The 26,705-nt window shown below is 36.1% G+C and overlaps 1 protein-coding gene across 1 annotated transcript in view; it reads left to right on the top strand.

The window, feature by feature from the left end:
- Positions 1 to 26,705, top strand: part of LOC149800411 (C2 domain-containing protein 3-like) — a 132,578-nt gene that overhangs the window by 79,721 nt on the left and 26,152 nt on the right. The window contains exons 28-36 of the mRNA XM_089960050.1: positions 234 to 320; positions 2,368 to 2,472; positions 7,594 to 7,774; positions 9,808 to 9,936; positions 10,664 to 10,903; positions 11,394 to 11,534; positions 18,197 to 18,308; positions 20,213 to 20,371; positions 26,112 to 26,205. Of these exons, the coding sequence (XP_089816176.1) occupies positions 234 to 320; positions 2,368 to 2,472; positions 7,594 to 7,774; positions 9,808 to 9,936; positions 10,664 to 10,903; positions 11,394 to 11,534; positions 18,197 to 18,308; positions 20,213 to 20,371; positions 26,112 to 26,205 (1,248 nt within the window). The remainder of the gene's footprint in view (positions 1 to 233; positions 321 to 2,367; positions 2,473 to 7,593; positions 7,775 to 9,807; positions 9,937 to 10,663; positions 10,904 to 11,393; positions 11,535 to 18,196; positions 18,309 to 20,212; positions 20,372 to 26,111; positions 26,206 to 26,705) is intronic.

The following is a 26,705-nucleotide window of genomic DNA, read 5'->3' as shown; positions in this document are numbered from 1 at the left end:
GAATTTTTTTAACAGAATTGGTAAAGTTTAATGTTTTAACTTAACTGTTTGTATAGTCTGTCACTGAAAGAGAGCATTCATTTATTAAATATGTGCTCATATTTTGTGTCATGTGTCACATCTTCACAGAGCATGTACCAAATTTGAAGTATATGGAAGTTAAGGAGCCTGGTACTTATATTCGCATCATAAAAGGCACTAAAATTATATATTCCAACATCTGTATAATTCAGAATGAGAGTGTGACAGCAGCTAACAAGAATCTGAAGGGATCCCAAGTCTGTATATCTGTTGGTGTCATCAGAGCATGTGGTTTGAAAGTGAGTACCATCCACTAGTCAAATAACCAAGAATTTTAGTGTGGTTTGAAAGTAAGTACCACCCACTAGTCAAATGACAAAGAATTTTAGTGTGGTTTGAAAGTGAGTACCATCAACTAGTCAAATGACAAGGAATTCTAGTGTGGTCTGAAAGTGAGTACCATCCACTAGTCAAATAACAAAACATTTTATTGTAGTCTGAAAGTGAGTACAAGCCCCTAGTCAAATATCAATTTTTTTAATTGTGGTCTGAAAGTGTGTACCACCCAATAGTCAAATAACAAGGAATTTTATCATGGTCGTATAGTGAGTACCACCCACTAGTCAAATAAAAAAGAATTTTATTGTGGTATGAAAGTGAATACCACCCACTAGTCAAATGACTTGGAATTTTATTGTGGTCTGAAAGTGAGTACCACTCACTAGTCACATAACAAAGAATTTTATTGTGGTCTGAAAGTGAGTACCACCCACTAGTCAAATGACAAGGAATTTATTTGTCTGAAAGTGAGTACCACCCACTAGTCATCACATAACAAAGAATTTTATTGTGGTCTGAAAGTGAGTACCACCCACTAGTCAGTATTGGCAGGGCTGTATTGCTTTATATACCATTCTGCATTATTACATCATCACCCCATATCACAATATGCACAATATAACGTCATATTATCACCCCTGTATCACAGTATGCACAATATAACATGTCATATCATCACCCCTGTATCACAAGATGCACAGTATAACATGTCATATCATTACCCCTGTATACAGTATGCACAATATAACATGTCATATCATTACCCCTGTATACAGTATACACAATATAACATGTCATATTATCACCCCTGTATCACAGTATGCACAATATAACATGTCATATCATCACCCCTGTATCACAGTATGCACAATACAACTCAGGAACTTTAGATAATTATGTAATTTTACAAATTCACTGAATCTTAAAATTGGATAAAATTGAAAGATGTATTGACTGGTGTGGCCTTTTTTTAGCTCACCTGCCTGTAAAATCAAGTGGGCTTACAGTATAACCCTGTATCTATCATCTTTTCTGAATGCATTAACAGTTGCTATTATCAGATTTTTAAAAACAACTGGACAAATTTCAATGGAATGTTGAAGAAAGGATCTTGGCATGAAGAGCTTTAAAATCTTTACAAATCATGGCTATTCACCATGCCAATTCATCATGCCAATTCACCATGCCAGTTCACCATGCCAATGCCAATTCATCTTGCCAATTCACCATGCCAATGCCAATTCACCATGCCAATTCTTCTTTCCAATTCACCATAACAATTCACCATGCCAATTATATGGCTGCCATTGCTAAAACTGAAAAATGTTTAAGACATCTGAAACCAAATTTGTCATAAAATATCCAGCCGCGAAGGGCTTTCATGTTCATACAAGTGATGCCAATCCAACCTTCAAATATGTCCATTGTTAATAAATATAGATAAGACTTTAAACAACAGCTTCTTAAAGAAACCCACTGAAATGAATTTGACCTCTCATGACAGGAAGCATCTTGGGGATCATTGGTGAGATTTCAAATTTTGCAAATTTATGCCATCAACTGTGGCCTTAATAACAAAAACTTGAAAATCATTAAAAAACAATGTCATGTAAAATATTTTCAGAAATTTACCAAATTTGTCAGAAGCATTGAGAGATAAAGTTCTTTGAAATTTGTGCAAATAATTCTTAACTGCTGTTGCTTCTGCTAAAAGTAGAAGAAAACATGCTAAACAGACTTTTCTTAGAAATTGCTCAGCAGAATTTGACCCAGTTTTATAGGAAGCATTCTGGGAGTGCTAGATTTATACAAATGATGCTAATTAGTCTGCAAATATTGTTGCCAATACTAAAAATAGAAAATTCTTGACCTGACTTATTCTCAGAAAACACTCAGCAGAAATAATTTGACCAACCTTGGTACAAATCATTCTCACATAAAAGGCTTTATATTTTATACAAATGATGCTGATTTTTGTGGCTGTCTACTATTTTGTTTTGTATTCAGGCCTCAGCAGAAGCAGCAGCACAGCTGGACTCGGGAATGCAGTATCCAGCAGAAGTTGGTGTCAATGCTTATGTGAAAATCAAGTTGTCTTTCCTTGGTCAGAAGGTGAGTGGAAAAGAACAGTACAATGTTGCATTTGATGGTCATTATAACTTTAAACATGTATTTGTTATGCCTCCAACTGCATTAATGTTAAGAGCAATTACAACTTTGATGGTGTATTTGTTAAATGCCCCACTTCATTTACAGAAATGGATATAACTTTAACCATGCACTGATTATGCCTCCTACTGCATCATCAGAAAGGTACATATTGTTTTGCTGCTCACTGTCTGAAGTTTTCACCATCCATTCTGAATCCTTATTAGCGCAGTAGTGAAAACATTGATAAAATTTGAACCATAAATTTGTGTGCACTTCATCAGTTATAATTAGATGTCTTGTTTCAATATTCAAGCCATTAAAGTATTTTTTCAGTATTTTACAGATTTGTTGCTCTGGGTCCTATCATTTCCTCTGAGATATAATTATTGATTGGGTATTTAAATTCCTGGTTTGTAACAGTCACAAAATCATAAAAAAATTGGTACTCTGTGAAAAGTTGTGAATTTTTAAAGTGAATTTAATAGTCATGCAAGATTTGTCATGTCATTGTTTGCATGGGATACACAGCTGTTCTTCTACAGATCTTTCATGTTTCAACTGTAAAGTTGATGGAGTTTTTTTATGATCACAGAAACTGTTTTCTTATTGCTTTGTTTCAAATTGAATTGTCATGTGCTATGTACAAAACTTTGTTGTCCATTAAATGATTCTTTAGGGTAAAGTGGTTCCCATCTTGAACGTTTATCCCCCCAACCATAGGCCACCCACTTTAAACGGTTGGAATCCCATGTCACCAACAAGTTTGTGGTCAGAAGTACTCCTTAAGGATGGCCACCTCTAATATGGCCAGTGCTGGCATATTATTGCAAAAACTTTACCCTTTGCAAGCAATTATGGTTGTTTACAGTTAGAAATGTCACTCATATGTGTTGGTTTCTCAACTGAGAGCACATTTACATTTGTTCAAACATACTGATAAAGTAACTTGAACCAATAGAAAGAGGTGAGTAATCCAATTAGTGTTACTTACATTGTTAGGGTAATCCAATTAGCGTTACTTACATTGTATGGGTAATCCAATTAGCATTACTTACATTGTTAGGGTAATCCAATTAGCGTTACTGACATTGTTAGGGTAATCCAGTTAGCTTTACTTAACAATTTTTTGGGGGGGGCCCGAGTGGCCGAGTGGTCTAAAGCGTTCTCCGTTACGGATCACTGCCATCTCACCTCTGTCTGCGCCGGTTCGAGTCTCAGATTCAGCCAATTTAGGTATGTGAGAAAGCATGCCAGTAGCTTCTCGTGGGTCGGTGGTTCTTTCTGGGGTTTTCCCATGTTCTTCCTCCACCATTAATACTGGCCGCCATATATAGCCTATCGTGTGCTGAAAAATGGCATTAAACCCCACAACAACAACAACAACAACAACAATTTTAGGGTAATCCAATTAGCGTTACTTACATTGTTAGGGTAATCCAATTAGCATTACTTACATTGTTAGGGTTATCCAGTTAGTGTTACTTACATTGTTAGGGTAATCCAATTAGTGTTACTTACATTGTTAGGTTTTGTCACTTTGATAACTGCAGGCTATTATTACCACTAATAATTACCAATATGACACAAGCTAACCACTTAGAAATACATTATTGTTCAGATCAAGTCAGTATGAATTCTAGTTTCCAGGTAGTAAAATGCTATGTCAGTTTTTTGTGGCTTGCATCTTGTAGATTGTAAAATTTACTTAGGGCTATTCCATTTAAACATACCACTACCCCACAGACGGCAAAATAAAAAACCTTCCATGCATGGTCATCAGTAAACAATAATCACTTCTGTGCCATGTCATATCAAAAGATGCATGGGCATGGGTGTCCAAAATTCACTGCTATGACTGGTGGTGGTAGAAAAAAATCACTTCTATGGGTGGTCACCCATTTTTGAATGTGCCTCCCTCCCCCCCCCACCCCCCGGGTATGTTTAAATGGAATAGCCCTTAAATAAGCAGACATTTTAATTGCTACTTAATTATAGATTTTATAAAGATATTTTTAAAGAAGTCTATTGAGACTGCATTATTTTACAATGTGTGGCATGTAATACAAACAATGAATATAAAAAAGATAAAATATATTTTATTTATAAGAAATTTTTATGAATACAAGAATTTTATCACTGTTGTTTCATCTTTGTTTTAATATTATTGTTTGTAGCAGTGGGTTTCTTGCGTATTGTATGCAGTATAGCTATACCAACTTTTATTTTTTACTAGCATGTCGAGCATCTGTGTTGCAGCCATGCATATTACAATGTATATTAGGCTGCTAAACTTACACTGAAATTCCTTTCACATTGCACTCACTGTAAACACCTTACAGTGTATATTAGGCTGCACAACTTACACTGACATTCCTTTCACATTGCATTCACTGTAAACACCTTACAATGTATATTAGGCTGCTTAACTTACACTGACATTCCTTTCACATTGCATTCACTGTAAACACCTTACAATGTGTATTAGCCTGCTCAACTTACACTGACATTCCTTTCACATTGCACTCACTGTAAACACCTTACAATGTATATTAGGCTGCTAAACTTACACTGACATTCCTTTCACATTGCACTCACTGTAAACACCTTACAATATGTATTAGGCTGCACAACTTACACTGACATTCCTTTCACATTGCATTCACTGTAAACACCTTACAATGTGCATTAGGCTGCTCAACTTACACTGACATTCCTTTCACATTGCATTCACTGTAAACACCTTACAATGTATATTAGGCTGCTCAACTTACACTGACATTCCTTTCACATTGCATTCACTGTAAACACCTTACAATGTGTATTAGCCTGCTCAACTTACACTGACATTCCTTTCACATTGCACTCACTGTAAACACCTTACAATGTATATTAGGCTGCTAAACTTACACTGACATTCCTTTCACATTGCACTCACTGTAAACACCTTACAATGTATATTAGGCTGCACAACTTACACTGACATTCCTTTCACATTGCATTCACTGTAAAACCTTACAATGTGTATTAGGCTGCTCAACTTACACTGACATTCCTTTCACATTGCATTCACTGTAAACACCTTACAATGTATATTAGGCTGCTCAACTTACACTGACATTCCTTTCACATTGCATTCACTGTAAACACCTTACAATGTGTATTAGCCTGCTCAACTTACACTGACATTCCTTTCACATTGCACTCACTGTAAACACCTTACAATGTATATTAGGCTGCTCAACTTACACTGACATTCCTTTCACATTGCATTCACTGTAAACACCTTACAATGTGTATTAGCCTGCTCAACTTACACTGACATTCCTTTCACATTGCACTCACTGTAAACACCTTACAATGTATATTAGGCTGCTAAACTTACACTGACATTCCTTTCACATTGCACTCACTGTAAACACCTTACAATGTGTATTAGCCTGCTCAACTTACACTGACATTCCTTTCACATTGCACTCACTGTAAACACCTTACAATGTATATTAGCCTGCTCAACTTACACTGACATTCCTTTCACATTGCACTCACTGTAAACACCTTACAATGTATATTAGCCTGCTCAACTTACACTGACATTCCTTTCACATTGCACTCACTGTAAACACCTTACAATGTATATTAGCCTGCTCAACTTACACTGACATTCCTTTCACATTGCACTCACTGTAAACACCTTACAATGTATATTAGGCTGCTCAACTTACACTGACATTCCTTTCACATTGCACTCAGTGTAAACACCTTACAATGTATATTAGCCTGCTCAACTTTACTGACATTCCTTTCACATTGCACTCACTGTTAACAACTTACAATGTATATTAGGCTGCTCAACTTTACTGACATTCCTTTCACATTGCACTCAGTGTAAACACCTTACAATGTATATTAGCCTGCTCAACTTTACTGACATTCCTTTCACATTGCACTCACTGTTAACAACTTACAATGTATATTAGCCTGCTCAACTTACACTGACATTCCTTTCACATTGCACTCAGTGTAAACACCTTACAATGTATATTAGCCTGCTCAACTTTACTGACATTCCTTTCACATTGCACTCAGTGTAAACACCTTACAATGTATATTAGCCTGCTCAACTTTACTGACATTCCTTTCACATTGCACTCACTGTAAACACCTTACAATGTATATTAGGCTGCTCAACTTACACTGACATTCCTTTCACATTGCACTCAGTGTAAACACCTTACAATGTATATTAGCCTGCTCAACTTTACTGACATTCCTTTCACATTGCACTCACTGTAAACACCTTACAATGTATATTAGGCTGCTCAACTTACACTGACATTCCTTTCACATTGCACTCACTGTAAACACCTTACAATGTATATTAGCCTGCTCAACTTACACTGACATTCCTTTCACATTGCATTCACTGTAAACAACTTTTTTTAAGAAGTTGGTGAAGACAGAACAAAATTTGGTTCAAAATTTGTAAGGCTTGAAGGGATTAAATAATCGTCAGTTAGACTAACTGTGGCAGGTAAATACTCTCAAAGATGTGAGTTGGGCTGTGATTTATAATAGGTGTAAGCCAGACTCTAGAGGGATACTTACAGTCATATGTTTGTGCCCAAGTTTTACTGAAAAGCTCATTTGATGATTGTTTATAAGTTTTTACAAAGAACATTCATTGTAGGTTTATTACATTAAGTACATAACCTGATAACATTCCTGTGGTTTTTTATTGAAACATTTAAACATTTAAAAATTAGTTATGTCTTTCATACTTTATATTTGGTTATTACTCACATCTGTGTGATCCCTCTCTAGAAAGGCCACCTCTTTTATAAGACCACTTTCCTGCTGCAGAATGGATGGCTTTATAAGAGGGGGCCAATGTAAAAGAAAATGAAAGAGATAGTTTGTGTAGATTTTTGTCAGTGGAGTAATTTAATGAAAAAAAGACTATGATACTATTTCTTCAAAGATGTCAACTCTCATTAGGTCTTTGCATTTCACAAGCTTACAAGTGATGAAATATCTGATTGATTATATCACCAAATCTAAGATTTTGTATTATAATCTCGGCAGGAAGAACGAGTTACAAGGACAATAGCCAGAAGTTTTTCTCCCGAATTTTCACATCATATGGATTTTCCTTGCCCACTCCTGTGGACTGAGGCAGATTCTGACATCATCAGTTTTGCAGAGCTTTTGGAAACAGCAGAGGCAACGTTTGAAGTATGGCACCAAGTTCCAGGTCTCTCCTCAGGTAAGAAATCTTAAGCATTAGTGCTGCAGATCTCTCTCTCTGTCTCTCTCTCTCTCTCTCTCCATGACGATCTTCTCTACGGATGCTTAAACTTTCTCAGAGTCTGGGATGATTTTTTTTGTACCTGTACATTTATGAAGTTTACAGTCTGGATACTCATTACAAAACTTTCCAGGTGCCCCAAGTGGCCAAGTGGTCTAAAGCGCTCTCTATTACGGATCACTGCCATCTCACCTCTATGTTGGTTTGAGTCTAGGATTCAGCCAATGTGGGTATGTGAGAAAGCTGGCCAGCAGCTTCTCGTGGGTTGGTGGTTCTACCTCGGGTTTTCCGGGGTTCTTCCTCCACCATTAATACTGGCTGCCATGCATAGCCTATTGTATTGTGTGCTGAAAAATGACGTTAAACCCCACAACAACAACAACTACAAAACTTTCCATTTTTATTTATCCAAGTTATTAAAGCAGTATCCTTACCTTACAGCGTTAATGCAGTATGCATTGGAATATTTACACTTAATACAGTATGCATTGGAATATTCACACTTAATGCAGTATGCATTTGAATATTCACACTTAATACAGTATGCATTGGAATATTCACACTTAATACAGTATGTATTGGAATATTCACATTTAATACAGTATGCATTGGGATATTCACATTTAATACAGTATGCATTGGAATATTCACACTTACGATGCAGTATGCATTGGAATATTCACACTTAAGATGAGGTATGCATTATAATATTCACACTTAAGATGCAGTATGCATTGGAATATTCACACTTAAAATGAGGTATTCATTGGAATATTCACACTTAAGATGCAGTATGCATTGGAATATTCACATTTAATACAGTGTGCATTGGAATATTCACATTTAATACAGTATGCATTGGAATATTCACACTTAAAATGAGGTGTGCATTGGAATATTCACATTTAATACAGTATGCATTGGAATATTCACATTTAATACAGTATGCAATAGAATATTCACACTTAATACAGTATGCATTGGAATATTCACACTTAATACAGTTTGCATTGGAATATTCACACTTAATACAGTATGCATTGGAATATTCACATTTAATACAGTATGCATTGGAATATTCACACTTAAGATGAGGTATTCATTGGAATATTCACACTTGATACAGTATGCATTGGAATATTCACATTTAATACAGTATGCATTGGAATATTCACACTTAAGATGAGGTATTCATTGGAATATTCACACTTAATACAGTATGCATTGGAATATTCACACTTAATACAGTATGCATTGGAATATTCACATTTATTACAGTATGCATTGGAATATTCACACTTAATACAGTATGCATTGGAATATTCACACTTAATACAGTGTGCATTGGAATATTCACATTTAATACAGTATGCATTGGAATATTCACACTTCAGATATAGTATGCATTGGAATATTCACATTTACTACAGTATGCATTGGAATATTCACATTTAATAATAATAATGACAATGAGGACTTTGTATAGTGCCTAATCTTTAGAAGCTCTAAGCGCTTTGCAACATTAGACAAGACCTATTACATAAAAAAACATATATAATGATATTATTACAAAAAAACAAACACCATGAAATTTAAAAAAAAAAAAAAAAGACATGCTGAAAATATTTAAGGTAGGGAATATTATTAGGTCTTTAAGTTTGTTCTTGCAGTTGAGTATAATACAGTAAGCATTGGAATATTCACACTTAAGATGCATTATGCATTGGAATATTCACACTTATTCCTACATCAATACAGACACCACTATAGTATATCATAAAAGAAAATATGTGATAAACATTACTTGCTGATTTGCTAGATAAATCATTCACGTGTTTATGTAACATATTTTGATGAAAGAGAGATTATCCATGACAATCTTTTTGAATTTCTTATCCTTGCAGCTCACAGCTGACATTCCTGCAAAAGTTTTCTTTTTAATATGGAACATGTTTAGGCTTCGACTTTTCATACAAGTATTCTTATTTCAGACCTGGATCGACAGTTAACTGTGGGAGATGGAGGTGAGGTGTCAGGGAGGAAAACTTTAGGCAAAACTGGAGATGTTCTGTTGGGGACGTGCACTCTATCCCTCAGAGCCCTTCTAATAAAGAGGACAGGTGAGTTTAGACAAAATTGCAGTACATTGAGCCAAACTAATCCTTAATTAGGCTTGGGTGGGTAGGGGGCGTATTGGTAATTTGCTGGCTGTTGGTGTGACACATCAGCACCTGAAAGCTATATTCAGATGAGACAAGTAAAGTCCCAGGGCAGCTATTCCCAGCTGATTGGATTTAAACTTGTATCCTTAGGTCTTGAGTCGAACATGCTAACCATTGAACCAGTTTGACTCTCTAATGTGGATATAGGGTGAAGCCCACAGTTACGTCACTTCTTAAATTTTTTTTTTTTAAATTCAGAGCTTAAACCACTTTTGGGCAGTTATAAACAGAAATCTCAGACACTAATCTGGTACAAGAATATTACAGATAGATACTACAGAATGTAAATATATTGGATATTAGAGGCATCTTCTTAGCAAGTGTGATGTGAATAAATATTTATTGATTGATTCATTAATTTCATGTGTATAAAGAAGCTGTATTTAATAATACAGTCGAAAATATATGTGACATTGGAACTAAAGTACATTGGAAATGGGTTTTATAGGCTATTATCAGGATATTTCCTTAAAGAATGGCTAGGGATTTCTTGGTTGAGGTTGAAAAGTCTGCATATATCACCAAATAATTTAAATTTATGTATTTTAAAGACTTAGTTCCTAAAACTCTTGATAGAATGCATATGTAGATGTCTGTTGATATTTCTACCCATTTCTTGTTTTAGGAATGACTGGATGGTTCTCAGTCAATTTGCCTGTACATGGATGGAACAGGGACCAGTCTGAAGAGGACATTGCAGCACCAGCTAGTGGACATAGGGGACTGGAGAGAGTAGGAGGTGGTTTGGAGTTATCAATTAAGTTTGCACACTATGATGACCATGAACGAGTGATTCATGCAGCACGGGGTGTTGGTTGGTCTCCTGTAGATCTTGATGTAGAGGAAGAAGTTTGGCAGAGTGAAGGTAATGGAAACTTATATTAGACTTGGTAGATGATGATGAAATATTCATTCTGTATTTGAAATGTCCAAATATGAACATTATGCTAGAGTCTTCAGATATTTTACCATGTGAAATATTTTGTCAAATAATTCTTGTGAATGGACTGCATGTTAGGTATGCTATGATCACATCTGAACATATTTATGCCTTTTTGCCTAGCTTCCCACAAATTTTTAATTGTTATAAATTTTTCCACATCAGATGTTCCCAGAGATATTAGTATATAATGCTTTTATTTTTATCGGGGGTAATAAAGTATTTTAGTATATTCATTATTAGTTATTTATTTACACATGCATATTCTGTTTGCAGTTGTAATGGATGGAAAGTATGCATACACAAATCTGAATAGTTACACAAGTATATAGTTTATCACCAGATTTATCCTTTACATATTTAATACATGCACCCATGTTAAAATGAAACAGTTAATCATACAATAAATTTTCAGATGAGAGTTCAGGGAAGTTTTATCAGGTGTCTCTAAGTATGGACCATTTAACCTTCCCTCTACAGAATGCTCTAATTGCTGGACACAACACACTGGATAAAACCACACAGTGCTATCTCAGATACAAATTCTATGACAAAGGTAAGTTTATTTGACTGTGGATTGGAATTTGATAACAGAATATGAAACTGATCTCATCTGTAATTAAATCTAGTATAGGATTAAGCTGTCATGCTTGTATTTATTATGTCTATGGCAAGCAAACACCCACACATGCTTGTATTTATTATGTCTATGGCAGGCAAACACCCACACATGCTTGTATTTATTATGTCTGTGGCAGGCAAACACCCACACATGCTTGTATTTATTATGTCTTGGCAGGCAAACACCCACACATGCTTGTATTTATTATGTCTATGGCAGGCAAACACCAACACATGCTTGTATTTATTATGTCTTGGCAGGCAAACACCCACACATGTTTGTATTTATTATGTCTATGGCAGGCAAACACCCACACATGCTTGTATTTATTATGTCTGTGGCAGGCAAACACCCACACATGCTTGTATTTATTATGCCTGTGGCAGGCAAACACCCACACATGCTTGTATTTATTATGTCTGTGGCAGGCAAACACCAACACATGCTTGTATTTATTATGTCTGTGGCAGGCAAACACCCACACATGCTTGTATTTATTATGTCTGTGGCAGGCAATACAATGGATAAAGATAATGGGGGATATAGATATTACCATGTCTGTCTGTCTGTTCATAAACATTTTTGTTTCCAGTACACAACTCTCAAACTGCTTAAGGTGTTTCAATCAAATATGACAAACATGTCAATCAAGTGAATAGAGGTGACATTTCACAGTTTAAATTTTCCACATTCACTATTTTTTATATTACCTTTGAAATAAAGTATAGCATATGTAGTATATACGTGAATCATGTTAGACCATAGGGTACTAACATAAATATGCAATGATCATGTTAGACCATAGGGTACTAACATAAATATTATATACAATGATCATGCTAAACCATAGGGTACTAACATAAATGTGCAGTGATCATGCTAGACCATAGGGTACTAACATAAATAGTATATACAGTGATCATGCTAGACCATAGGGTACTAACATAAATATGCAATGATCATGTTAGGCCATAGGGTACTAATGTAAATTTGCAATGATCATGCTAGACCATAGGGTGCAAACATAAATATGCAATGATCATGCTAGACCATTAGGTACTAACATAAACATGCAATGATCATGCTAGACCGTAGGGTACTAACATAAATATACAATGATCATGCTAGGCCATAGGGTACAAACATAAATATGCAATGATCATGCTAGTAGACCATAGGGTACTAACATAAATATGCAATGATCATGCTGGACCATTAGGTACTAACATAAATATTATATACAATGATCATGCTAGACCATTAGGTACTAATGTAAATATGCAATGATCGTGCTAGACCATAGGGTACTAACATAAATATGCAAAGATCATGCTAGACCATAGGGTACTAACATAAATGTGCAGTGATCATGGTAGACCATAGGGTACTAACATAAATATTATATACAATGATCATGCTAGACCATAGATATTAACATAAATATGCAATGATCATGCTAGACCATAGGGTACGAACATAAATGTGCAATGATCATGCTAGACTGTAGGGTACTAATGTAAATATGCAATGATCGTGCTAGACCATAGGGTACTAACATAAATATTATATACAGTGATCATGCTAGACCATAGGGTGCTAACATAAATATGCAATGATCATGTTAGGCCATAGGGTACTAATGTAAATATGCAATGATCATGCTAGACCATAGGGTACTAACATAAATATTATATACAATGATCATGCTAGACCATAGGGTGCTAACATAAATATGCAATGATTATGTTAGGCCATAGGGTACTAATGTAAATTTGCAATGATCATGCTAGACCATTAGGTACTAACATAAATATGCAATGATCATGCTAGACCATTAGGTACTAACATAAATATGCAATGATCATGCTAGACAATAGTGTACTAGTATAAATAGTATATACAATGATCATCATAGACGAAAGCTATACTGATTAATCAGCCATACTCATAATTGGGCCAATTATTAGAACAATCGATATAATCGGTGCCAATGTAAACAAATTTCCAAGATATAAATTTAATAATAACATTCATCTTGACATGGCTTGAATTTTAAATCAGATTTAAATACTGGAAGTTAAGAAATAAACATTTGATTTGGGGGTTAATTGAAAGACAATACCATTCATGCACTCATCCCAATCACAGCAGCCAGCCAGCCAACGAGGCCTCGTGTGACTGTTGAGCTTCCAGCATACACATTAGCAGATAGCTAGGCAGATTAGATAGCTAGCAAAATTTCCAACTAGTACGAAACTATGACTCACTATAGTTAATCTGTTCTTTAGTCAGTCCTGCAATGCTGCTTATCAACAAATAGCAGTTGCACACTGAAGCAGCTGAATGCTGACATACAAATATTATGCAGCACTGATATTGGCATGCCAGTAACAACGACATTACCCCTGGATACCCCAGCTGCTGAGCTGCTTCAACGCACAACTCGCAGTGTGGTGCATGCATCCAGCCAGCCATGTAGACAACTTAGTAGTAACTTAATTTATTTAAAACATTGTTTTAAGAGTGTGAATCGATTGGATTATTAATACTGACTAGTGATTGTACACTATTAAATATACTACCAAGCCTATGTATAATGTCAAACTTGAAACACTCATGTTTAGTCTGGAATTACTTCAAAGTAAATGCAGTCGACATGTCCAAAGCAAATTGTACACTTTGCAAAGCGTGCATTTCCAGCGGTAGAAAGGATTCTAAAAACGATACGGTATCAAATCTTGTCCAGCACTTGTGCTGCAATCACATTGTCGAACATGGCCTGTTTCTGGCAGAAAAAAAAGAAAGGATGCTGCACAGTTATCCTCAGCAGCTGCAGCAACTCCTCATACTCTGACTATTGACGCCATGCTGGACGGCACTCTGGCTGATGGAAGACTTTCAATGGAAACAGGTGATTTTAGCAGCATTGCCTCACAATGAATCACACAGGAGAATATCTGGTGAGCAAACTGGACAAATTATGCGAGGAATACATTATCCATGTTCTTCTGCATGACGGAGGTGCAAACTTGGTTAAAACAATGCGTCTGGCTGAAATCGACAGCATCAGCTGTTTTGCACACATGCTGCAGCTCGTTGTTAGTGATGGCATTCTGTTGCAATTAGCTGTCAAAGATGTTTTGGCAATCTCGCTATCCATAGTCAGCAAGTTCCAGCACTCCATCCTGGCACAACAGCAACTCGAAGAGCAGCATGAAAATTTTTACGTTGCCTATAAGAAACTCGTCCAAGATGTCCAGACACGCTGGAATTCTACATACAATATGTTGGTTTCGTTATATGGACAAAAACAAGTCTTGGGGGCTTACACTACTCTCAATGACCTGCCTAGCCTAACAGCCCAACAGTGGGTCTTGATTGACAATATTTTGGACACGTTAGGCCCATTCACAGACATTATCAAGGAAGTAAGTGATAGCCAAACATCAGTATCCATCGTTCTTCCTTTGCTGAAAATGCTCCAAATAGAGCGAGTCAAGGTATTCAGACAGTGCGCCATGATATGTTGACATCACTGAACACACAATGCTGATGTTGCCAGCAACAAGAGCTTGTCTTAGCCACAATCTTGGAACCATGATTCAAACATCGCCTATTCAGCAAAGAATTAATTGTGGCCAGATCCAAAGAATGGCTTAGAGCAGAGTGCATCATAGTTACATCAGCTGACAAGCATGAGGGACCCCTGACCAAAAAAAGAAAAACTGAAACTGAAACAAACACCACTTGATCATCAACATCGCATCTCTGGGATTTGTTTTCTGTTGCCTGTGACGAACCTGACCGTACTGTCAATGAAACAACCCACGTAGATGACGTCGTTAGCGCAATGCTTGAATTGTATCTGGCCAGCCCTCTGTTGCTATGACAAGAAGACATATACGGCTGGTGGAGTGCTCACAGGTTTCAGTTCCCCTACTTTGCCAAATTTGCTAGACGCTATCTGTCTGCACCAGCATCAAGCGTTCCGAGCAAGCAGCTGTTTAGTGGTGCAGGCCAGATTTTTTCGGATCATCGTGGATTGTTACTTTGTGAGAAAGGAAAAATGTTACTGTTGCTTAAATACAACCTACCTCAACTAGGCTTTCAGTATTAGCTGCTGCCAGCATGCAGTGATGTCTGACTTTAGCCTTAAATCTAGCAATGGTGACCTGCATCATTGAACATAAGTTAAAAGACTAGCTTAATACATTTTCATTTATTTATATCTTGAATTGGCAAACCATAAGTTTTATCAGTGTTAGTTTTAATGTTTTTCAAAGTTTTATGTTTGTGTAATCATTGTTTTCTATAAATAGCAATGTACTTCTTATCTGGTTTCTGTTTGTTTTTGAATAGAAGTTCAAATTCACTTGCTGCATAAACAAACTTGTTATAACTCACACGGCAAAATACCTGCTTGCATTACACTAATATGTTTATGTTTCTGAATCAGTCATTGTTATAAAACAAATAATAATGAAATAATCGGTCTCATAATCGGTATAGGCATTTTAATAATCGGCTATGCGCACTATTGGCATAATCAGCAAAATGTGACATCGGTACAGCTTTATCCTAGACCATAGGGTACTAGTATAAACAGTATATACACTGATTATGCTAGACCATAGCAAACTAGTATAAATAGTATATACAATGATTACGCTAGACTGTAGGGTACTAGTACTGATAGTATATACAATGATTACGCTAGACTATAGGGTACTAGTACAAACAGTATATACACTCATTATGTTAGACCAGAGGGTACTAGTATAAATAGTATATACAATGATCATGCTAGACCATAGGGTACTAGTATAAATAGTATATAAAATGATCTGCCTAGACCATAAGGTATTAGTATCAATAGTATGTACACTGATTATGCTAGACCATAGGGTACTAGTATAAATAGTATATACACTGATTAAGCTAGACCATAAGGTATTAGTATAAATAGTATATACACTGATTATGCTAGACCATAGGGTACTAGTGCAAATAGTATATACACTGATTATGCTAGACCATAAGGTACTAGTATAAATAGTATATACACTGATTATTCTAGACCTTAGGGTACTAGTATAAATAGTATATACACTGATTTTGCTAGACCATAGGGTACTAGTGCAAATAGTATATACAATGATCATGCTAGACCATAGGGTACTAGTATAAATAGTATATACACTGATTATTCTAGACCTTAGGGTACTAGTATAAATAGTATATACACTGATTTTGCTAGACCATAGGGTACTAGTGCAAATAGTATATACACTGATTATGCTAGACCATAAGGTATTAGTATAAATAGTATATACACTGATTATGCTAGACCTTAGGGTACTAGTATAAATAGTATATACACTGATTTTGCTAGACCATAGGGTACTAGTGCAAATAGTATATACAATGATCATGCTAGACCATAGGGTACTAGTATAAATAGTATATAAAATGATCTTCCTAGACGATAAGGTATTAGTATCAATAGTATGTACATTGATTATGCTAGACCATAGGGTACTAGTATAAATAGTATATACACTGATTATGCTAGACCATAGGGTACTAGTGCAGATAGTATATACAATGATTACGCTAGACCATAAGGTATTAGTATAAATAGTATATACACTGATTTTGCTAGACCATAGGGTACTAGTGCAAATAGTATATACACTGATTATGCTAGACCATAAGGTATTAGTATAAATAGTATATACACTGATTTTGCTAGACCATAGGGTACTAGTATAAATAGTATATACACTGATTATGCTAGACCTTAGGGTACTAGTATAAATACAGCCCAAACACAAACACCAGATACAGGTTACAGATAGTTCACCTTTTAAGTGGTAAGTGGGCTGTGCGCAAGAAAAGTACAATAAAACCTCCAAAATTAAGACCGCTGATAAGACTTGGAAAAACTAATTTTAATTTTTTATACACTGATTTTGCTAGACCATAGGGTACTAGTGCAAATAGTATATACACTGATTATGCTAGACCTTAGGGTACTAGTATAAATAGTATATACATTAATCATGCTAGACCATAGGGTACTAGTACAAATAGTATACACATCAATCATGCTAGATCATAGGGTACTAACATAAGTAGTACTGGACCATATTGTACTGCTTAGCTGTGTTCAACATGAATCTTTATTATTTTATTGAAAGTTGTGCTAAAGTCTTTTTATTTTATGTCCTCATGCTTGATCATGTTTTTACTGTTGATGTAAATAATTGAGTGTATATTGAGTGTATATTGAGGAATTCTCAAAGCTGGTTTGCGTACTTGACCCAGTATTATTAACAGTCATATAAGATGCTCCCATTAGTTAATCATTTTCTTCTAAGATAGAATGAGTGGAAAGAGGCAAAGTTATCACTGTTACTGAACAGATTATCATCAAAAGCCACATTTCAGGTCTCAGTAAGACTGAATCATCTTAGGAAGTGAAGGTAAATGTATCTGTTGAGCAGTTAGTGTAAAATAGCAAATGATCTTCTTATAGATTTATTGAATACCTTTATCTAATATCATCATATTTGTAATTTGTCTTTCTCTTTCAGCTGCTGTAGTCACAAGACCAGTTCCTGTGTCAGTCAACAGTGCTGGCTATATAGTAGCCCAGCCCAAACACAAACATCAGATACAGGTTACAGATAGTTCACCTTTTAAGTGGTAAGTGGGCTGTGCGCAAGAAAAGTACAATAAAACCTCCAAAATTAAGACCGCTGATAAGACTTGGAAAAACTAATTTTAATTATGACTTTGTTTGATTGCAAGGGATAAGTTTTCTCATTTACTGTTGTGGGACAATCACAACTGGACATTTTAATAGATTTTATTTTACTTCATACCAATACTTAACTGCATTTTTCTACCACCCCTACCCCCTTAGGTTTAGTTTTGTGTTTTGGTGTAAAGTGTCTTTCCCAAGGACACACCACTATAGCTGACCCAGGCTGATTGGATGGTAGGATTCAAACCCACAACCTTTTGATCATATGCTGATGATGTTAATACCTGCACCACCATGGTTCCGTAGCACAACTAGACTTGCAGTATTTGATGGATTGCCTTGAAACTTGGTAATTGTCATGGTCCTCACCTGAAGATGAGCTTATCAATTAGCCACCTTGACCCTGCATATTTTATGGGTTGTCGGTTTTGACTTGACGCTGTGCGCTGCATTTGATAAAATTGTGTGAATGCAACTAGTCTCACATATTTTAATTATCACCATGAAATGGGGGTAAATATCATGGTCATCCTATGAAGGTTGACATTGCAGTGGGGGTAAATATCATGGCCATCCTATGAAGGTTGACATTGCAGTGGGGGTAAATATCATGGTCATCCTATGAAGGTTGACATAGCAATGGTGGTAAATGTCATGGCCATCCTGTGAAGGTTGACATAGCAATGGGGGTAAATATGATCATCCTATGAAGGTTGACATAGCAATGGGGGTAAATATCATGGCCATCCTATGAAGGTTGACATAGTAATGGGGGTAAATATCATGGCCATCCTATGAAGGTTGACATAGCAATGGGGGTAAATATGGCCATCCTATGAAGGTTGACATAGCAATGGGGGTAAAGATGATGGTCGTCCTATGAAGGTTGATATAGCAGTGGGGGTAAATATCATGGTCATCCTATGAAGGTTGACATAGCAATGGGGTAAATATCATGGTCATCCTATGAAGGTTGACATGGCAATGGGGGTAAATATCATGGTCATCCTATGAAGGTTGACATAGCAATGGGGGTAAATATGATGGTCGTCCTATGAAGGTTGACATAGCAGTGGGGGTAAATATCATGGCCATCCTATGAAGGTTGACTTAGCAATGCTGTATACATATATAATATCATGGTCATCCTATGAAGGTTGACATAGCAATGCTGTATACATATAAATATCATGGCCATCCTGTGAAGGTTGACATAGCAATGCTGTATACATATAAATATCATGGTCATCCTATGAAGGTTGACATAGCAATGCTGTATAGATTTCTTTGAACTTATTGCCCTTTTTCTTGGGCAGCAAAATGCAGCGTAAGAGACAATGTTCTGAATGTAGCTGAATTGCAGATTTGTTTGGATCTTTGTGAAACTAGGCACATCATCACAAGATACACATATTGATATTATCATGCTCTTCCATGATTTTTGTATGCTATTGCCCACTGTATAAAACAGAATATGTGAATGCATCTATTTTTGTAGTTTGTAGTGGATTGCTGTAAAACTTATTTCATATTATGGTCCTCATCAGATGTTCATGTTGACCATCCATTATATCAAAGTTACAACCTTTTTCACTATAGACTCATCTCATTCTTGGTATAGGGTGTGATGTGGGAGAGGCTGTGTATATTTGCATAAACAAATTGTTCACCATTCCTCCATGGTTACCGTTGGCAAGAATTAATCCATATCAAATTGTGTGTCATACTAAATAGACTCGAGGCTCAATATACTACGCATGCTGGAAATCATTTGATGTTTGAGAAATATCTTTACATAAGTTACTGTGTAGTAATAATAATAGTAATAACATTGTGTATGTAGGTATCTACGTGAGGAGAGAATGGAAGTTCAGATATGGGTTAGCTATGGTCAACAGAAGGAGGGAGAGCAGAGACCCAAGCACAGAGACAAGTTAATAGGCTCTGCCTACATCAGCCTAGACATATTGAATGACTCAAAGCAAAAGACACATAGAATTAGGTAAGAGGCAGTCATTATGTAAAATGACCTATACCCAAAGCCATAAAATCTTAAACATTTCATTGATGTCAGTGCAGGAAGTTGTCATACTAAAATATCCCATTGCTACTCAAGGTTAAATTCTGGCATACCCTGTGAAAAATAAAAACCTTGCTGGTTTTCTGACACAGCAATGTTTCACAGTTTTGAAGCTGGTAAAATGGCCAGGACATTTTCACACACACACACACACACAGAGATATATATATATATATATATATATATATATATATATATATATATATATATATAGTGCAAGTAGTGCAGGTACCTCCAGGTGGTGGATGTTAGTTATTTTTAGCCCATGTATGCATAGTACTTGACATTTCCTAAACAAATTGGGATGTTATTATACCAGTTATCCAATATTTAGTATATTATTGGAGAAAACAAACAAACCAAAAGAGTTTACCTTCTGTTGAAATTTCTGTAACTTAAAACCTGGATAAGAAATGCATAAACTTATTATCAAACTTATGAAGCTTTTAAGGATGTTTGCAACTTGCCTAGTAAGCACTTCTTTGGTTCAGTATTAACCTGTTCTTAGTAACTGGTATTACCGACCCTTTTTGGTTCCTGGTTATCATGTTTTTCTCATTTGTTTTCTCCAGAGATTGAAATGTTTTAAGGTACCAGTAAGTGCAGGCACAAAAGGGTTCCACACCACCTGCCCATCATGTACTAATTTTGCATGTACAGATAGATGTATATCAAGGCCTGTGCACAGATCAAACATGGGGCTTGGCAGAAAAATTACCACACCTACAGAGGGAGGAGTAAAGACCACAAGATGATTGCCTCCATTTCCAGGAGGGGTCTGCATCCTTGCCTGGTTTAGGGAAGTCAGCTTCTTCCAGTGGGGATGACAGGGGTCTGCATCCTTGCCTGGTTTAGGGAAGTGTGCTTCCCCCTGTGGGGATGAGACAGTAATCTCTGTGGTTCAGAGATCCCCGAGAGGCCATGGCTTTCTGATGCTGTTAGTGCTTTTGAAGGCTAGGTCTTTAGCCCCTCTCAAGAGATAAAAAGTACCTGAGAGTGAGTCACTCTTTCCATACAATGGGAGCAGGTAAATTAGACAAGTTGCACCTTCCTGACGACAGTAAAGAGCAGCAATTTCGATCTCATAAATACGATGTGTGCTTGCAGGTCAGATTTTATTGCTGGACTGGGGTCTGGGATTGAGTGAATAATCATGGGGTAGGGAGTCTGATTTTGGTCACCTATCTGTGGAAGGGGATCGGTTTGGCCTTCACTGACCTTTTTGTTCCCTTTTATTCCCAGTTGTATTTGGGGACCCACTTTTCTTGGTATTGAGTCTTCTTACCCCTTTCCTTCTAAACCCCCACCCTTGATGGCATCAGAGATGTCCCTATCTGCTGGTTTCAAGGTGTGGCAGATGCGACAGGACAGACAGTCACCTCTGACCTTGTCCAACAAATGGGAGGTGGGCCCAGGAGGACGGCTAGTACAGTTTGTCCTATTACCCTCAGTGAATGGTTACAGGTCAAACTAATGTGATGTCTCCTTCTCCAGAAATGGATGTGAGGCAGAACAGGCCTGTCTCACCTCAGAAGCAGGTTCAGGATTGCAATAACCTTTCCATTCTGGTGGACTACAATGTGTTCCAACAAGAGTAGGTTGTGGCAGGTCCTTCCCTTCCATTTGGGTTCCAGGCTCCTCACATCAGGTGATGTACAGTGTTCACCCTCATGAATAACCCCCACCCAGCTGCGACCACCCACTTTTTATGGCCAGAATCCCTTGGTACAGATGAGTTTGTGTTCAGAAGTACCCCTCAAGAAAGGCCACCCCTCCAATGTGACCTGTGGCCAGCATATTAATGCAAAAATGTAAAATTTACCCCTCACAAGTGGCCACATTTTATTTTAATACATGTCCGGAACCAATATTTCATTTATGTGATATGATAAGTAGTCTGGTTATCTTTACCGTGTCTGTTTCCCGATGTCAGGTTTTCACTACTGTTAGAAGTGTTGGCTAAAGTACATGTACCACTATGGTTAATATTATATCAATAACGCCAATGTTTACAGGAAATGGGGTCAAGAATGTTGTGATAGAGTCTTGGGCTTCATACAGAGGTTGAGTTTTTTTTCTTTGATGATTACAACTGGACTTATTTGTCAAGATCATAACATGGACAGCATAGAATAAATATAGATTTTGCAGACCAACACACGGAGAAAAATTAACCTTGAACAAAACATGGTGGCAAAGACCAAAATGTCATGTGACAGTACATGTATCAATTTCTTTATAAAGAAGACATTTTGTTGATGCTTCAAAAGTTTCGTCTGCATAATTAAGTTGCAGTACTGAACAATTAGCAACATAGGAATAAATCGTTACAAAACTTTAACATGTCTTCACATAATTGGAGTATGATTACTTTAAAAGAAAAGTAAAAGTTATTCTACTTGACATCTATGGGGAGACCTCAAGAGTTCTTGCAGAACAATTTGGGAAGACTCATATTCAAGATTGTAAAAGATAAGGAGAATATAATGTGGCAGTGCAAAAATGGAGTAAATATTTTAAATACCAAGCAGTGTATGCACCAAGGTTTAAGTGACATTTTTGAATGGTTTTACCATGAGCATGTCAACAGTACCCTGCAACAATACCCAGCATGTCAATAATACCCTACAACAATACCAGCTTGTCAACAATACCCAACATGTCAACAATACCCAAAATGTCAACAATACCCTACGACAATACCCAGCATGTCAAATATCCCCATCAACAATACCCAGCATGTCAACAATACCCTACAACAATACCCAGCATGTCAGCAATACCCTACAACAATACCCAGGATGTCAACAATACCCTACAGTAATCAGCATGTCAACAATACCCTACAACAATACACAGCATATCAACAATACCCTACAACAATACCCAGCATGTCAGCAATACCCTACAACAATACCCAGGATGTCAACAATACCCTACAGTAATCAGCATGTCAACAATACCCTACAACAATACCCAGCATGTCAACAATACCCTACAACAATACCCAGCATGTAAACAATACCCTGCAACAATACCCAGCATGTCAACAATACCCTACAACAATACCCAGCATGTCAACAATACCCTACAACAATACCCAGCATGTCAACAATACCCTACAACAATACCCATCATGTAAACAATACCCTGCAACTATACCCAGCATGTCAACAATGCCCTACAACAATACCCAGCATGTCAACAATACCCTACAACAATACCCAGCATGTCAACAGTACCCTACAACAATACCCAGCATGTAAACAATACCCTGCAACTATACCCAGCATGTCAACAATACCCTACAACAATACCCAGCATGTCAACAATACCCTACAACAATACCCAGCATGTCAACAATACTCTACAACAATACCTTACAACAATACCCTACAACAATACCCAACATGTCAACAATACCCTTCAACAATACCCAGCATGTCAACAGTACCCTACTCACTTAAGAATAAGAGCCATCAATGTATGTTAACTTGAAATAACTCAGTTCTTAAGAGAAGAAGAACCTTTAAATAGTGCTACTTTTAAATGAAGATGGCACGTGTTTTCTTTATCTTGTAGTGTGTATGTCTTGTATAGGGTATTGATGACTTGTGTTTTCTTTATCTTGTAGTGTGTATGTCTTGTATAGGGTATTGATGACTTGTGTTTTCTTTATCGTGTAGTGTGTATGTCTCGTATAGGGTATTGATGACTTGTGTTTTCTTTCATCTTGTGAAGTGTGTGTGTCTTGTATAGGATATTGATGACTTGTGTTTTCTTTCATCTTGTGTAGTGTGTGTGTCTTGTATAGGGTATTGATGACTTGTGTTTTCTTTATCTTGTAGTGTGTATGTCTTGTATAGGGTATTGATGACTTGTGTTTTCTTTCATCTTGTAATGTGTATGTCTTGTATAGGGTATTGATGACTTGTTTTCTTTCATCTTGTGTAGTGTGTGTGTCATATATAGGGTATTGATGACTTGGGTTTTCTTTCATCTTGTGTAGTGTGCGTGTCTTGTATAGGGTATTGATGACTTGTGTCTTCTTTATCTTGTAGTGTGTACGTCTTGTATAGGGTATTGATGACCTGTGTTTTCTTTATCTTGTAGTGTGTACGTCTTGTATAGGGTATTGATGACTTGTGTTTTCTTTCATCTTGTAATGTGTATGTCTTGTATAGGGTATTGATGACTTGTGTTTTCTTTCATCTTGTAATGTGTATGTCTTGTATAGGGTATTGATGACTTGTTTTCTTTCATCTTGTGTAGTGTGTGTGTCATATATAGGGTATTGATGACTTGGGTTTTCTTTCATCTTGTGTAGTGTGTATGTCTTGTATAGGGTATTGATGACTTCGGTTTTCTTTCATCTTGTGTAGTGTGTATGTCTTGTATAGGGTATTGATGACTTGTGTCTTCTTTATCTTGTAGTGTGTATGTCTTGTATAGGGTATTGATGACCTGTGTTTTCTTTCATCTTGTGTAGTGTGTATGTCTTGTATAGGGTATTGATGACCTGTGTTTTCTTTCATCTTGTGTAGTGAGTGTGTCTGTATAGGGTATTGATGACTTGTGTTTTCTTAATTTTATGTTCTTTATATGTCTTGTATAGGGTATTGATGACTTGTGTTTTCTTAATTTTGTGTTCTTTATATGTCTTGTATAGGGTACAGATGGCCTGTGTTTTCTTTATCTTGTGTAGTGTGTATGTCATGTATTGGATACTGTTGGCCAGTACGCTCTTTATATTGAACAATTTTACTTGAAAAGAAAAATTATTTACAGATCACTGACAAAATATCTTGTACAGTGATTCAAGCTAACAGTATAGCTATTTAAACTAGAATTTACTTGTACAGTGATTCAAGCTAACCTTATAGCTATTTAAACTAGAATTTACTTGTACAGTGATTCAAGCTAACGTTATAGCTATTTAAACTAGAATTTACTTGTACAGTGATTCAAGCTAACGTTATAGCTATTTAAACTAGAATTTACCTGTACAGTGATTCAAGCTAACATTATAGCTATTTAAACTAGAATTTACCTGTACAATGATTTAAGCTAACATTATAGCTATTTAAACTAGAATTTACTTGTACAGTGATTCAAGCTAACATTATAGCTATTTAAACTAGAATTTACTTGTACAGTGATTCAAGCTAACATTATAGCTATTTGAACTAGAATTTACTTGTACAGTGATTCAAGCTAACATTATAGCTAATTAAACTAGAATTTACTTGTACAGTGATTCAAGCTAACATTATAGCTATTTAAACTAGAATTTACCTGTACAATGATTCAAGCTAACATTATAGCTATTTAAACTAGAATTTACTTGTACAGTGATTCAAGCTAACATTATAGCTATTTAAACTAGAATTTACCATTACAATGATTTAAGCTAACATTATAGCTATTTAAACTAGAATTTACTTGTACAGTGATTCAAGTTAACATTATAGCTATTTAAACTAGAATTTACCTGTACAGTGATTCAAGCTAACATTATAGCTATTTAAACTAGAATTTACCTGTACAATGATTTAAGCTAACATTATAGCTATTTAAACTAGAATTTACTTGTACAGTGATTCAAGCCAATATTCTAGCTATTTTAATTAGATTTGTTTAATTCCTTATTTGTTTTTCTCAGTGGAATGCTTCCGCTATTCAAACCAGGGGCTTCCAGTCTGGGTGGTGCATATCTTAGAGCCCACATTGTGTCCAAGCCACAATTTGGTTCAGTGGTAAGTCAGGTAACAAGTTTTAACAACGGGGGAAAACTCCATCAGATGTTTTGTATTTGTTATGAATATTAGCGTCATGATGTCATATCATACAAATCATTTGATACACCATTGTGAAACATTTAATAACATGACAGAGCAATGAAATGAGTAATACATAGCCCTTAACATTGTGTGGTGAAATAGACTCAATCATTTATTCATTTTATACCAGTTTATTAAACTTGTTGAAAGCTGAAATATGTCTTAATCCCGGTTACCCGGCCTGCTTCGGCTTTCATCACTATGCAATGGACAGTCAAACCAGAGCCTGGGAAAATAATGAAGCAAAATGAAAACTTTGTCCCCTGAATTTTGTGGCACTAGATGGAGCTGTGAGCATTGACAAAGACAAATTATATCCACTATTTTGAAAAATGTCAGTTTATGCATTGTAAATAGAAAGAAACAAAATTGATATTAGTCATGGAAAATGTAGCTTGATATAGTCTGGAATTCAG

The sequence above is a fragment of the Sinohyriopsis cumingii genome, chromosome 5 (assembly GCF_028554795.1).
Source record: "Sinohyriopsis cumingii isolate HCF-2022 chromosome 5, ASM2855479v2, whole genome shotgun sequence".
Lineage (NCBI taxonomy): Eukaryota > Metazoa > Mollusca > Bivalvia > Unionida > Unionidae > Sinohyriopsis > Sinohyriopsis cumingii.
This window is presented reverse-complemented; position numbering and strand designations above follow the sequence as displayed.